The sequence below is a fragment of the Ambystoma mexicanum genome, chromosome 6p (assembly GCF_040938575.1).
Source record: "Ambystoma mexicanum isolate Mex_15411 chromosome 6p, UKY_AmexF1_1, whole genome shotgun sequence".
NCBI lineage: Eukaryota > Metazoa > Chordata > Amphibia > Caudata > Ambystomatidae > Ambystoma > Ambystoma mexicanum.
The window spans coordinates 481,684,167-481,700,416 of NC_090935.1; the positions used below are offsets into that span (position 1 = coordinate 481,684,167).

A 16,250-nucleotide genomic window follows, 5' to 3' on the forward strand; every position below is an offset into this window, starting at 1 on the left:
TGTGCTCTGCAGGTTGCAAATGCGACCCCCCTACAGGAATTCCTGGATGCCCGCTGCATACAGGTGTCTGGAAGCTTCACAGACAAGATCTCTTGCAGCGACTAGTTCCGTCGGGTGATCGGATGGTAAGGTGTCCGCTCCAACATGGCCCAGGGCACGACATTTCAAAACCCCCCGTTCCAGGAGACGGTCACCACGGACGCCTCCCTGGAGGGCTGGGGAGCGCACACCCGACGTCTACACGCCAAAGGCATGTGGCTGCCAGAGGAGAAGGATCTTCATATCAAAATCCTGGAGCTACAGGCAGTGTTCTGGACCCTCGAGTCATTCCTACCGTCTCTGAAGGGTGTTAGGCAGAATCCTCTGCAGTTCCCTTAGGGAACACTGCAAAAAGATGAAGACTACAGGAGTAAGCAGTAAACCCAATTGGTAGCAGTCTGCACCACCCAGATTTACCTGGTAGCTGTGGGTGAGAAGTCAGACTTCTCTCAAGATGAGTTGGGCAGTATATAGAGTATACACAATAGGGCTAAAAACACAGTAGAGCAAACAAACACAGACCAGAGCTTTGTATAAAAAGTATATAATTATTTATTTAAAACACACTTTAGGCAATATACTTGCACTCTAAATCAAAAGCAAGTTAAAACACAGTCGGGTAAAGTATACACACCTCCCTTGATAACTATCGGACAAGTCAGAGTCAAAACACTACGATTTGTTAAAACGGATGTGAGCGCATAACCTGATGGCACTCCAATAGTTCAGTTAAAGGGAGAGAAAAAGACAGAGCATAGAAATAAAACCGGTCCCAACACTTTTAGGAGTTCTCAGCAAGGGAATAAAGGCAGAATAGACTGTAGAGCTAAAGTTCATAGGCCAGGCCCACTTTAAAGGGAGCAAAGCGAAATGTGCTCAGGATCACACGGTTTAAAAAATGCACTAAAAGTCTTTGCAGAATGTTCAGAAGAGGTTGGCGATTCAAGAAGGTAAATTTAGAAGGTCTGGGCAAACCTAGTTGGCAAGCCAAGGATTTAAGGGTCCCCTTGGGCAAACCGAAGAAAGAGAGGCCAGGCAGGACACAGTACCTTAAACAGAGAGGAAGCTCCAGCGGTGGCAGTTCTTCCTGGCAGTGGTTGCAGTTCGTTGTTTTGACCAGGGGAAGAGAGGATCTCATCGAGGAGGAAACGTGGAGTCGTTGCACTGCACAGGGATGAAACCAGCCGCGGAGTTTGTCAATAAAAGGAGCGTTTCTTTTATTCGAGGTCAAAGTGGTGAAGCTTGGCTATCCGGCCGCCGGGGTGCTTGGCACAGGCGATTCGACCAAGAGACGTCTTTGAAGATCTTCTCTTGTCGTCGGGAAAGTGGTGCGGTCTTTGCAGCAGGGCTCCACCGGTGGTGTCGTCGTTGCAGATGGCTCAGCTTCTTCACTCTTCGGATTCTTTGGTCCTGTGGCGACTTCTGAAGTTCCAGTCCCAAAGGCCATGCTTTTATGCAGAAAAACCCCCATTCATCAGCCTAGCTGTCAATCACACATGCTAAGTGGTGAGCTGGGCGGCTCACCACTGGGCCAATCGGAGTAGAGTGCGACTTGGGTTGCCGAGGCAACGCAGTCCAGGGTGCCAATTCTCCCCTCAACCCCTCCTGTGGAACCCAGAAAGAGGGGCACCATTTTGAGGGCTTCTGTGGAGAATAGTGGAACAAAGGGCTCGACCTTGGTTAGAGTTGGAGACGGACACAAATGCCATATTAGAAAATAGTTCTTGCAAAAAGGCCCAACCGGGGTTTTAATAATAAATAAACTGACGGTTTCTTTAACATTGCACCAAAAAGTGGTGCGTTTAAAATCAATGGGAAAATCCCATAGAGAATATTCCGGTGGAATATTTCGCGTGGTAACCACTGCCACCAGCCAGAAACTCGACAAGGGGGGCTGGACAGTGCCCCCTTGAAAACAGACCCAGGGGCAATATAATTAACCCCTTCCAGTACTTCCACAATATGATGATTTGTACTTGTTCTGTTCACAATTTAGGACTAGTAAAGTCAATGGTGACTTTACATGCCCTGGGAGACAGTAGTCAGTCCCAGGTATGGAGTCTGTTTGGGGGTCACTGACACCCCTGTGTTACTGCACTGAGGGTGATGTGTAACAAACACATAAATAGATGATACCCTATGGAGTAGAAAGAAAACCCCGTAGCCCATAAGCACACAGTCAAAGACACTCAAATCATGCCTAAGAGTGGGAGGAAAAGAGTCTCACTCTTAGCAGGAGAAGAAAACAAACCCCAAATGGGAAATTAGCCTTGTAAGAGAATTCTCCCTAACAAAGGGCAAGGTGGTGAGGATCTTCATGGACAACATCACCACCATGTCCTACATCAGGAAGTAGGGGGCACTCGATCCCTGGTGCTCTCCAAAGAAGCGCAGGACTTGTACTGCTGGGCCGTCGGACAGAGGATGTTCCTAGTCCTTCTCCACCTGGCGGGAGTCAAGAACACCATTGCAGACTCCCTCAGCAGGGAACTGCGCTTCTGCCATGAGTGGGAGCTCCGTCAGGGTCTGGTGGACTGCCTATTTGTCAAATGTGGTAGGCCCCAGATCAATCTATTTGTGCTGGTGGCTAACTCCAGGTGCCAGAAGTTTGCCAGCAGATTCCACCAACCAAGGAGCCTGGGGGGACGCATTCTCCTTCCCGTGGCAAAAGCTGTTCATGTGCACACGCCCTCCGTTCCCTCTCCTGCTACGAGTCATCAACACACTGTGTCCATGCAAAATGATACTCATCGCCCCGGCGTGGCCGAGGCAGATTTGTTATCTGAACCTTTTCAACCTGTCAGCATCGCCTACGGTCAAGCTGCCAGTTGTTCCGGATCTTCTCACCAGAGAAGGAAGCGCAATCCTTCATCACAATCCAGGATCGCTAAACCTTAGGGCTTGGTTCCTGTAGCGCTGGAGTTTGGAGAATAGGAGTTGCCTGCGGACTCCAGGGGGGTCTTCGCCAATGCCAGGGCTTTGTCGACTTTGAAGTACTACGGTCACAAGTGGAAGCATTTTGCTACGTGGTGCCTGTCTCAGAAGATTACCCCTCTGAGGGTCACGGCCCCGCAGATCCTTCCATACTTGCTATGCTTGGCCAAGGCCGGACTGGGGCACGCTTCTATCAAGGTGGCGGCTATCTCCTGCTACACCAGATCTCCAGGAAGATCTTTACTTTGGTCCCACCGAATTGTCAAGCAATTTCTCAAGGGACTTACATTTTTTATCTTTCCCCCTGGTGCAGGCTCCTGCCCCAGCGCGGGAAATCAACGTGGTTCTGACGAGGCTCATGGAGAAGGAGGTGGGGCGAACCCTTCAAGCCTATGCATCAGGCCTCTCAAGTTCCTCTCGTGGAAAACGGCTTTCCTTGTGGCCTTCACCTCTGCCAGAAGGGTAGGTGAGATCCAGGCCCTATCCGGCAAGCAACCATACCTGACTTTCTGCAAATCGAGGGTGGTGATGTGTACGCACCCCTCTTTCATGCCGAAGGTTCAGCCAGAATTTCACCTCAACAAGCCTTACCTGTTTTTTCCCAAAACCTTCGGCGTCGGCTGAAAGGGCCTTGCATTAGCTGGATGTTGCTTTTGCCCTGCAGTTCCATGTGACACGCACAAAGTTTTCGGAAGACCTCACAACTGTGAACTTTGGTCCTGTGAACCATGGGAAGGCCTTGTCCAACGATTCCATTTCAAGGTGACTCTCCGGCTGAATCACGCACTGTCATAGTTTGGCGATCATACTGCTGTCAGAGAGCCCACTCCACCTGAGCGATCACTGCGACGAAGGCGTTCCTGTCTGGTGTGGTCCTGCTGGACATCTGCAGGGCTACTAAGTGGAGGTCCACGCACACCTTCACGACTTTCTACTACGTCGACAGGGATTCCACAGAGGAGTCGGCCAAACAGTGCTACGCAACCTGTTGGCTTGAGGTGAGGCTGTTTCAGAGGTAAGAATTAATTGCTTCTGTTGACCCTTGCCACCTCCCGTGGTTGTGTAATGTTGTACTGCTATGCATTCGTTATTCATGAGCATGTTAGGGAGAATTCTCATAATTGTACTAATTTCCTTCACCTTAGAAACCCCCAGCAACTTGCTGGATTTTTGAGGGCTTGATTTTTTTCCTGGAGAGTGTGAGCCTTTTTCCCCACTCTCTCATGTATTTTGATGTGTGTTTTACTCTTCTATTCTTTGATTATGGTGTTTTAAGGCAACTGAAGAGGCATCATCTTTTCATGTGTTACACAGCACCCTCAGTGCAGTGACACAGGGAAGTCTTTCTAGCCTGTCCCAAGGTTTAAATACCTTCTCTGGGATAAACTACTGTTTCCCAGAGAATGTAAAGTTAAATTGACTTTACTGGTCTTTAAATTCCTAGACCCAGCACACACTAGATTACAAAAGACTGCTGGAGGGGTTACCTAGTATCCCCTATGTCTAGAAAGTCATGTAGCAGTCAAATGCTACCCTTTCCTATTGAAATGACTGGTGGCAGTGGTTTTACAACAAACTACCATGATTTTACCTGACCGTCAACACAGGTAGCTAAAAATCATGGGAGCCATATTTTTCAAGATGGCGTCCGAGCCCCCTTTGTTTAAACAGGTCCCGGTCTTCTTTTTTCGCTATTTCTTTTTGGAAAGGTCCTTCTAGAGTTTGTCTTGGTGCGCCACACTAGGTTTGGTCCCTTTGTTCCTATGCCTTTGGCAGGCTTCAGGACTGAATACCGCCTCTGGCGCCCGAGTGTCTGGGGTGGGCAGGAAGTAAGGGAGGTGCCCGAAACTCCCTGTGCTTAGTCTCCTAGGAGACCCAAATGCACTCTGGCGTGATTGGCTGGCTGGCTGGCTGACTGTCCGGCAAGGATAGACTCCCTGCTGGGTGAGTGGCAGCTAGGCTGGAATGAATGGGAGAAAACTGTTTAAAAGGGGAGTCTCTCGGACTGAACGAAAGAACAGAAGACGAGCTGGAAGAGGACGGCTGCTGCAACTACTGGACCATTGGTTTGCCCGGTGGAGCCCTGCTGCAGGTCCAAATCGCCAAGATCACCTCGAGAGAAGCCCTTTCAAGGACGACCTCTTTCTTTGAGTTGGTGGGACCAATCGACTGATAAGCCACTTGGTTACCATTCTCAGAGCTGGTTAGGATTAACCAAGGAGAAGTACACCAGCTTGTGTGCTTGAAGAACAGCAACCGGAATTGAAGATTTGCCAATTTGCCAGCTTTGTAACCCGTCCCCGTGCAGTGCAGGAGTCCCCCGACGTCCTCCCTCTTGTCCCCACGATTGAGGCTCAGGAACAGCGAGATCTGCAGGAACTGCCAGGAACAGAATTCTTCAGCTGCATCTTTTTCTTCAATATAAGGTACTGTGAAAACCAGACACAGAACTTTTCACCGGAAAAGTTTTGGAACTTTGGCAACTTGCAGGCCGAGTTAGCTTGTGACCCAACATACAAACCTTTCTTCCGTGAACTACTTCTAAGAACCGTGGCAATGACTTTCTGGTTTTAAATACCAGAACCGTTTTTACTTATACAAGACACTAGTCCATTGACTTTGGCCTTCATATTGCTTTGAATCAACTCCTCCGGTGAGCTCAAACTATGTGCTCTGTTTTAAAGTAACTGTAATATTCGTTTTATCAATTTATGACTTTTTGCTCCTACTTTAATGCAATTTTACTCCGACTTCAAGGGAGCTCAATTGCTTAATAATCAGTATTGTATAATTTCTGTGTGATACTGGTTGCCTCCTTTAGTGAATGCTTTCTAAATGATTGTGTAATAAATTAATTGTTTTACAAATTAACCTTGAGTAGAAGTGTCTATCTGAATACTTGCTATTGTAGACCTTTGTGTGACACCGTTACAAGCTCACATTCCCTCTCGAGATAAGCCTGGGTGCTCAGCTCGCTACCAAAAACTGTGTGGTACAGACTTAAACCAAAGGTTGGATTTGCTTACACCTGTAGTTCTAGTTGTGTGTCGTGGTCCCAGAGGGTACTGCATACAAACTTTGCCTAACATATGAATACATGTCAGACCGCATAATGGAGAAGGTTTAAGTTACCTGTAACTATTTGTCTCCAGCATGGGTCTGGCATGGATTCACATGCGAACCCTCCCTCCATCCCCTCTGCAGCTCTTCTTGGTCATACTGCCACTTTGTGCTTACCAAATGCAAAGATGGCTGCCAGAGGAGGGTCTTGGAGAGAGGGCCGGCATTGGATGGGGGCAGTATGACCCAGTGGACAGTGTTTGGTTTAGAGGAAAAATACAGTTTTTAAGTGAAACTATTTTTTCTTTTACTGAGGATTCCCAGCCTGACGGGGAATATTCATGAGCATGTGAATCCATGCCAGACCAATGCTGGCGAACAATAGTTACAGGTAAGTAGCTTAAACCCTCTTGATGCCAATATCTCTTCAAATGGGTCCTCGGTTTATTTTTATTTTATGATTATGAAGTTTCTGAAAGTGTGTGTGCCTTTTTTTCCAGATTGCTGTGGATATTAGAGCAGCAAAACGAGAGCTAAAGAAAGCAAGAACAGTATTACAGATGGATGAGCTTAAATGCCGGAAGCGTGTTTTAAGGAGGATGGGTTTTGCTACTTCATCTGATGTCATTGAGATGAAAGGGCGAGTTGCTTGTGAAATCAGCAGGTAATGGGAAACTCTGATTACAAAGAAAATACTATGGTAGCAAGCGCAATGTGAAAGTCATAATTCCGACCTTAAACTTAAATATACGGTTATTTTGTAGAACAAGAAGTGCATCAATTGCTGCACTGAGAATCAAACGCCAACTTCTCCTTAATTGCTATACATTCTTTGTGTTAACATCAACATACTCCCTGGATTATAGTGTACCAGGATATCTGGGAATACAGTATTTAGGCCTACGTTTCCAAATCAGCACCTATGTGTTGCATGAATATTCCCCACGGTTGCTTGAATATTTAGTTTGATTGTAATTTTTGATGAGGGCTTTGCTATTCAGGAAATATTGTCATTCTCCTAGCATGGTGTAGAATTGAATACCACTTGTAAAGAGTTGAAAATAAAGGTAAGCTGCTGCCCTTCAAAACTGCAGTACTGTAATGAAGTGTTATTATGTACTGCATGTTATGGTATCTAATAGTGTTTAGATTTGTTTTAGACTTTAATGTATTGAATTGTCTCTGGATTTGAATCTGAGGCCAGTTATTCTGCCGATTCGATCTACTTGCTATCTAATCTGACATTTCTTTTGAAATTCAGAAGTGGAGAATTTGCAGAATAGCCACGAGGAGATGGGTTATTAATTTAACATTTTATTTTATTCTTTCAATGCAGTGCTGATGAACTCCTTTTAACAGAAATGACCTTTAATGGTCTGTTTAATGACTTAACTGCTGAACAAGCAACTTCCTTGCTTTGTTGCTTTGTGTTCCAGGAAAATGTGAGTGAATTTCAAAATTATTTTCATGCACTGGATTTCTTTTTGTAACTAAGGATAGAGTGTTGAATTGTATCTGGTGTCTCTTGAGAGAATGAATGTATACAATGCATTTGTTATATCTGTTATTGTTTCGATACAATTATATCGTAACAAGTCTCCCACACCCATTGTCCATTTACTCCTTAACTTTACTACTTTAGTTCCAGGTTATTTCTCTACATGACTGCTATAAATTGCAGAGCTGGGACAATTGATGGGCATTCCCTGCTGCATGAAATTCTATAGAGGCCCTTTTACTTACAGAGCTTCCCAAATTGGCTATGTTATGGCTAAGGATTGAAATAAAAGCTGCTCCTACATAGCTGGCATCATCTCTTAGGTAGAAGCTACCTTTGAGGAGAGATCCTTTGGGAGGTGGACCTTAATCACCTTAAGCAGAAACAGGCCCACCACTTAAGCGGGTATGCGGTTGTAAATGAAGCAAGTTTATTGTACAAAAGCTCCGGGGAGCGGTCAGACGGTGTTGCAAGACCAACCTAAACCATGTCTCAATACAACATAAGTTGGCAGTTTATATGCCTTTTTGTAACAAAAAACACTCTGATACATTTTATCACTCTCCACCCACCAAATATGATTGGACTAAACCTCTTCAAAGAAGTCCCATCGTTACCCAATTCTTACATTTTCATTGGTCAGGCTTACCTTCGTTATTATCTTCAGATCATATTTTGAAACGCGCCTCTTCTTGGGATTGGTGGTAGTAGGTCCTGACGTTGGTGCATGGTTTAAACATTACTATTGAAAACATTAGTTGCTAGCAATAACTGACCTAAAAGCTTTTAACTTTAAGTATGATTGAGCATGGTCTTGCTGACTTATTTAAGCAAATAGAGGAAGGTCTGCTTTACCATTATTTCCTTTGAACTATAGATCATTCTCTTTCCCTCTACCTCCTTGTTATGTCTCCTCTTACCTTAGGTTTCTGTTTCGGCTTAGGCTTCCCCTTAGACTTGGGAAAGGCAGCCTGATTCTGAGACCTAGTGCTTGAAGGGTCTGGAGAGTCTCTCAGAACCTACGTCTTGAAGACTGATCACTCCCAGAAGTCTTCTAGGAACCCTCTCCTCACACTGACAGATGCCCTATCCATCTCACTAGTCACAGCTTCAATGACAGACAATTCCTGGGATGTTAAGAGAGGGCCTTCCATTCAACTGAGTAGCCCACATAGGTTCTCTGGCAAGAGCGTCTGGGTTTACCATAATGGAGGACTGGGCCCAGTGTCCCCAATAGTAGAGGTACTTACACCAGCTACCAACACACTATCAACAAGAAAATAATTTTGGGAAGGAATGGATATGGGAGCAGAAGTTACAGCATTGCTCGGTTCCAGGGAATCTAATTCAACTTCACCATTTGGCAAGATGTTAAAGAGAAGTGCATCCCTGTGATCTCTTCCTGGGGAAAGGACATATTAACGGTGGACTCCCGAGGTCTTACTCTTATATCTGGGGTACCCTGGTCACTTGCTCCACAGGTTACACAAGATCTTCTGGACCATGATACATAGGGAGGCTTGGGTTTGTTATTCTGACTATCCTTTCCAGAATCTTGCCACTTAAGCTTGTTAAACATTTAGTGGGCCTTATGGGAAGAAGTTTTTTAGTTGTACCACTGTGATGCTGGAAATGCATTGAAGGGACAGGGCCTCCATATCGTTGTCCTTTACTGCTTTTTGTGTTCTGTCATGTTTTCTGTGCAAGAGTACATGTGGCGGTGCAGCTCTCGCTTTTGGTTTGTTGTACAGACCCATGTGATACCCTTATGGCACCCATGGGTGGGGGTATAACCCTATGCCCCTACTGTGTTTTGGGCACCTGTGTGTGGCCCACAGAGCAGGGTATGAGTTGGTGGCAGCTCCATGCTGAATTTGACAGGTGCTCTGAGTATCCTCCATTTCGGGATGCCCAGGCCCTATCATTCGAATCAGTAGATTCCTGATGGAAACAAGATAGCCCCTGTGACCTCTTGCCTTCCATCGCCTGTTACCTTGGTTTTCCCGAAGTCCTGGGAAGCCTTGACTGTCCCTTCTCCCTGACTGGCTTTTGGGTGGAAGTTCCATATATGGTAGTGTGGGGAAGTGCCGACCAGACTGACTGAAGCCTTCCCAACGACCGTATGTCGTGGGTACACCTGTGGGTGGGACCTGGGTAAATGGAGTGTGTGACGAATACGCATTCTATGTTGTGGATGTCTGGTGTTTGACACAATGACTAAGACAGCCCTGCCCGAAACTGGTGTGAATGCATTGTGTAATGTTGAATGGCGTGGTACTTGTCCGAATCCACATTCTGTGTTGAGTGTCTGGATGGAGAACAAGGGCCTGAATGCACCGTGCGCCTGATTGGCTGACTGACTGAATGCCCTTCTGAGTGATTGGTTGCCAGAGTGTGACCCAGCAGAATGAATGGGAGATCAACAGTATTTCTGGGGACCTCTCACTGCTAGAAATCGTTCAGAAGCTGGAGTTGAAACAGACATTGAAACTGAAGCTTAACCTTGAAGCCCTGCTGGAAGAGAAGTATTGCTGTTGCTCTACTTTGTCTATCTGAAAGCTGCTTTGTCTTCAAGAACTGACTCAGAGAGGACCTGGTTAGGCGCCCTCTTCCCGAGCTACGAGGGATCATCGTGCACTGCTAACCTTCGCCGCAGCGCCCTGGAAGTCAGCCTACGAACGACTGTCAACCGGAGACCGGGACCGGCAACGATAAACGAAGAGAAGCACTGGACAGCCGTCCACCATCGTCTACCAGGGTTTGCAGCTTTGCTATAACCGCTGGAGGCCCGTCGAAGTTAGTTGGCCAGAGGCAGGGACTGCTTGACGCTGTGCAGTCGTCAACTGGAGCCGCAAAGCTCCTTTGCCTAAGACATTTGCCTAAGACATTTGATTCCAGGACGTGCTTGTCTGCACCACCGACCGCAGTATCCCGCCAGAGAAGGCCAGGCTGTCGACGCGCCGAGGAGCATCTGCCGGTGGGTTTCCCGCCACCCAAAGACCGTAGAGACGCTGGACGACTCGACGCCCTTGCTGGGCCAAAGTTCTTCACAAACTCTTTGCGGTCCTGAACTATCAACATCGAGGTGCCCTGCATGCCACATCCTTTCAGGACGTCTTCGACTCGTCGACGAGCACCGCCAGGACCGAAGCTGCTGCCTCAACGCCATCGAACTTTTCATTGAGTATCATCGACGCCAAGTTCACGTTCTTTGAGGCCCATCGACAATCCGTGGATCCTGCTTTAAAGGGAGTCACTCGAGAAGATCCCTCGACGCCTCTTCGAGTAACTCTGCTATTCCAGGTACATTGGGGTGGTAGAAACACTTTAGAAGGAGAGAAGGTCATTGGAAAAATATATGGACTGGGCTTGTAGTATATCTTTATTTTACAGGTTGCCCAGGTGGGGGGTGATCTCCACACAGAACTGTGCCTAGCGGTAGGTGCCCAGTATTCCGCCAATTGTTTAACCAACTCCTTTCCTCCTATGTCTATTGTTGGTTACCTTTATTAATTTGTGACATTTGACCAGAGTACAGTTGATGCACTTTAATGAAATCTGATGATAATTGTGGTACCACTTAGAACTGTATATATTTGCCATTGTAGATTAACTGAGCACAAAGTGAGTTATTCACCTTGAAACTTAATTATATAAAGACTGTTTTCACTAATACAGTGTGCGGACATTCCTTTGTGGGTGCTTGGGGACTACACTGTACTTAAGAACCAGCCTGCATCACCTCCTGAGAAGCTAGGCCTGATTGCTCGTCCATTGCTACCAACAATAGAGACTCTTGGCTTGGGTCTTCTGTGCCTCTCCTTTACCATATAGAGCGCAGGAGTACAGACACCAACCTCCAGTCTTTACACCCACCCTATTTCTCTTTTTGCTTCTTCCCCCTCCTGCTTACCAGACACTCGTAAGCAGCAATGTCCAGTTTCTTATGCTCAGTCTCCTTCGAATCTGCCAACTGCTGCTTCAGCTCAGAGGAACATGAGGCAAAGGTTTGTTCCAGCATGACAAGATTCATCATGCCTTCAGAGGTGGTTACTTTATAGCCAGTGGTGTAACACAAATGTGGGGGCCCCCTGCAAGCCCTGCTGAGGGCCCCACCGCCACTGGGACCCCCCGCCAGTGCTTGGAACACTCTACTCAGCCATTCACGTTTTTCAGGGATCCGTCACATAAGACATCCAAGTATTCGTTTTTTCTTGTGATATCTAAACCTCTTTTTATTGGAAAGGAGTTTTCCCAGACTTTTAAGAGTAGAGCCTGCTTCCGTATAGCAAAGTATTTATTTTTCTAGGGGATTGGGTCGTCCGATGTATTCCATATCTGACAGGTAATCACCACAGCTGTGCTGCTTCAGAACATTTTCGGCTCCTGCGTCGATACGCTGTCTTCGAGGGCCTCCGTCGAGCCGACGTCACCGGATGTTATAAGTAGGACGCGCAACGCCCGTAGCCTGTTCTGTTTTTTCCGCAAACGTGTTTGCTTCGGAGATCTCGGCACGCCTCGGTTCTTCTGAGTTTCTATCGGTTCTTTCAAACTTGTTCTTTGTGAAGATCATCATTATGTCTTCGTCGTCTTCCACCCGGCAGCCGGGTTTCAAGTGTCGGGACTGTGGTTCCAAGATGATGCTGACAGACCAGCACAACGCCTGCCTCTGGTGCCTCGGGGAGGACCATGCTACAGACGATTGTGACGAATGCCAGCCGCTCACGTCGAAGGCCTTGCGGGAGCGGAAGAATCTTTCGGTAGGTAGGGTTTCCAAACCCTGTAAGCCGTGGTCCACTGGCTTTCCACCGATGATTTGAGGGGCAACTCTGCGAGTCGTTGTTGGTGTAAGTCCAGTGGGTCTCGGTCCCGGAGTGGGTCCCGCCATTCCTCTGCCTCTTCGAGGCACTCGTGGAAGTGCCGGCACTGGTCGCCTTCCCCATCCTCTTCCGAGGACTCCGCCCGTCGGCGGGTTGCTTGTCCCAACAAGCACTCTACTCCTGCGGAATGGGAGGCATTTTGCAAGAAAATGTTGGTGATTTTTGAATCACACGGCTCCGGTCTGTCCGCGCCTTCTAGAGAAGCCGGCCATGACCGTGCTAGAGCCACCACTCGCACGCCTTCGGGCTTGGGTGGTCGGTGCAATCGTGAACCTTCGAGGTCTCGATAGGACAAGGTGGATCGCTCTAGCCATGCCATGCCAGGTCCCGGTCCCCGACGCCCTCAAGACCGTCTGAGTCTGTGAGGTCTTCTTGAAAGACGTCGGCGCCATGTCCGTCGAGAGGCTCACTCGAGGCTCCGGCTCCGAGGAAACCCTCAACGCCATCGGAGTCGAGGCCGTTGAAGGACACGCTCGGGGCAACGCCCTCGAGGACTGTGTCGAGGTAGTCGGCGCCACGCTCGACGTCGATGCCGATTCCATCAAAGCCTTTCGAGGATGCTTTGTCAGAGGTACCCCGTGGCACGGTGGAACCCCCGAAAAAGGCTCTGGCCAAGTCCAAAAATATTTTTGTCCCTATTTCTGTGCCCCCATTTCAGCCTCTGGATTATATTTCTGAGGTGGAAGAAGGGTCTGAGGAAGGTTTGGTTCCTGATGAGGTACCTGACGAAATATTGTCTGGTCATTGCCAGATTGAAGACCTGCGTCAGTCGTTGCACGACGCCAGTGATCTAGACACCTCCCCGGAGGTGGTGTTTGGGTAGGCCTGAAACTGGTACGCACGCCGAGTCGTCGTACTGGCGGTTTGTCAAGGGTGTCGGAGTACTTGGGGTGGTCTGCGCCCCCAGTGGATTTTCTGCAGGATGACCTGATGGATATACTGGACCTAGGTCCACCAATTGACCCGTTCTTCCATTCCATATGGCCTTGCAAAGAAGGTTGGCAGCGGCTCGGACTGCTCCGGAGAGTCTCCCAGCAGTAGGGAAGTCGTTGCCGAGAAAATACTGCCCAGCCAGTGGCGACCCTGGCTACTTGTCCGTGCACCCTACTCCGGAGAGTTTGGTGGTGCAGGTGGCCACGGCCCGGCTAAACTGGCGTTGTACCCTACCATCCCTCCTGATAGGGACGACAAGCGTTTTGACGGTTGGGCGAAGAAAGTTTTTTCTTCAGGGGTTATGGCTTTGAAAGCAGTCAACTCCGTGTGTGCCTAAGCACGTTTCACTCATACTCTGTGGAATTGTTTCCCTAGCGGCTGAACATATTCCCCGAAGGGAAGGAACGGGATGGCTTTCTTGCTCTTTTACAGGATGGCAAGGAGGTAATGTGTGAATCCGTTCAGTCGGGTCTGGGCGTGGCAGACTGTCAGCCGGTCCATGGCGGCGAGCACCATGATGCACAGATTTGCGTGGTTGTGGAAGTCGGGGATTGCTCCGGATGTACAAGCCTGGCTTCTCAACATGCCCTTTGATGGTGACCATCTTTTTGGCAGCAAGGCTGACGAGAGCCTTGAGAGGTTGCAGACCTCGAAGGCTGCAGCAAAGTTGAGCGCTGCAGTTCGCCAACCACCGCCTTTTCGTCCTAGGGGACAGCAATGGAGGAGAGGTTCCTTTCGATATTACTCGACCTTTGGTAAATCGAGGGCGCTGCAAGTCAAAGAGGCCAACGTAGGAGTACCAGAATCCATATCAGTCTGTTGGAGCTGAGGGCCGTCAGGCTTGCCCTGAAGGCTTTTCTGCCTACTGTTTGAGAGACGAATGTCCTGATTCTGACTGACAAAACAGTGGCCATGCACTACCTCAACAAAACAGGGGGGTGGGGGGAGAAAGGTCACTTCCTCTGTGCAGGGAGGCGATGCAGCTCTGGTTCTGGGTCATCCAGCAGGAAATTTCGATCTCGGCAGTTTATCTGGCCGGAGACGAAAACGAGACGGCGGACGCTCTGAGCAGGCAGAGCGCGATCTCTCACGAGTGGGAGTTGGCTCAGGAGATTCTCCTGGAGATCTTCGCCCTTTTGGGGACCCCACAAGTGGATCTCTTCGCGTCCAGTGTCAACCGGAAGTGCAAAGGGTTCTGCTCACGGGAATTTCCTCCAAGAGGAGCCTTAGGGGACGCGTTTGTGGTGGAGTGGTCCTTCCCACTACTGTATGCGCTTCCTCCAGTCCCTGTCATCCCGCAGGTGCTGCGGAGGTTACGGAGGTTCGGTTCCCGGATGATCCTCATTGCTCCAGCATCGGCCTGGAGAACGTGGTACCCGGACCTTCTCGACTTGTCCATCTGCCCTTCACACCGTCTTCCCTACCGAGACGATCTGCTCTCACGGGAGGGGGGGGTCAGGTTCTCCATCCAGAGGTCAGATCCCTCAACCTTCACGCTTGGCTTCTGAAAGATTGAGGTATAAGTATTGGGACCTCCCTGTAGACGTGATGGAGGTGTTTCTTTCGGCCAGACCGCCTGCAACAAAGTCCCTGTACCGTTGCCGCTGGAGAAAGTTCTGCGACTGGTGCAGGGTTAAGAATGTGGATCCTTTTTCATGTGATTTTCCTGTGGTTCTGTCTTTTTTGCTTTCTTTAGTCCACAAAGGCCTGCAAGTGGGTACCATTAAAGGTTCCCTAGCGCGCTGTCCATATTTAAGCGCTTGTCTGAGGAGTGTTCTTATTTCAAAATTCCTTTAATTTCTCAGTTTCTGAAAGGGCTCACTAATGTGTTTCCACTGTCACCTTTCCAGGTGCCCGGTTGGGATTTGAATCTTGTTCTAAAATTCCTAATGGGTGCTCCATTTGAGCCTTTACATTCTTGTCCTTTGCGACTGTTAACCCCTAAAACTGTATTTTTAGTTGCGCTTACTTTCGCTCGCAGAGTGAGCGAGTTGCAGGCACTTTCTGTTAAGCCACCCGTCAAGGTGTTTCTTAAGGACAGGGTTGTCCTTAGGGTTCGTCCTTCCTTTCTTCCGAAATTGGTGTCGGTATTTCATTTAAGCCAGAAGGTCATTCTTCCGGCATTTTATCCTCCTCCGCATCCTGGTAAGGAAGAGGAGAGGCTCCATAGGTTGGATCCTAGGAGAGCTTTAAGTTTCTACACTTCACGCATGTCCCGGGTCAGAGTGGACGATCAGCTCTTTATAGGATACGCTGCAAGGCGTTTGGGACAAGCTGCTACTAAGCAGATTTTGTCCAGTTGGATTATCTTGGCAATTTCTGAATGTTACCGCTTGGCTGATAAGGACCCTCCGGTAGGCTTATGGGCCCATTCTAGTAGGGGTATGGCTGCCTCTACTGCCCTGCAGAGGGGTGTTCCTATTCGTAACATCTGTGAAGCAGCCACATGGACTTCGGTCCATACTTTTGTAAGACACTACTCCCTAGATTCTATCCATGGGCAGGATCTGGCCTTTGACAAGGCATTCCTCTATTCTGCAATTTGATTGTTCATTCGAAATTTCTATATTCTAAATTCTTTTCCCTTCTCCATACGTTGGTACTGCTTTGGTAGTCTGTCATAGATATGGAATACGTCGGAGGACCCAATCCCCTCGAAGAACAAGTTACTTTCTTACCTGGTAACGTTCTTTTGATGGGCTAGTCCGACGGAGCAGCTGATCCTGCCTTCCGGGTGCCCACCTGTTGATTGGCTGGACCTTCCTTGACTCAGAACCAGCCCCCGGAGCGGGCAGGCGATCGTGGGCCCCCCTCGAAGGGCCTCCATCTAAGGGTCAGATCTCTCCCTGTCTGGACCTGTCCGGTGCTGGACATTTGCCCCCTCCATATGTGGCAGTTTCACCTAG

The 16,250-nt window shown here is 48.5% G+C and overlaps 1 protein-coding gene across 2 annotated transcripts in view; it reads left to right on the forward strand.

Moving 5' to 3' along the window:
* MTREX (Mtr4 exosome RNA helicase) overlaps positions 1-16,250 on the forward strand; it is a 1,095,475-nt gene that overhangs the window by 932,843 nt on the left and 146,382 nt on the right. For both annotated transcript variants that reach the window (XM_069627280.1, XM_069627281.1), the window contains exons 22-23: positions 6,534-6,697; positions 7,370-7,475. In XM_069627280.1, coding sequence (XP_069483381.1) covers positions 6,534-6,697; positions 7,370-7,475 — 270 coding nt within the window. The remainder of the gene's footprint in view (positions 1-6,533; positions 6,698-7,369; positions 7,476-16,250) is intronic.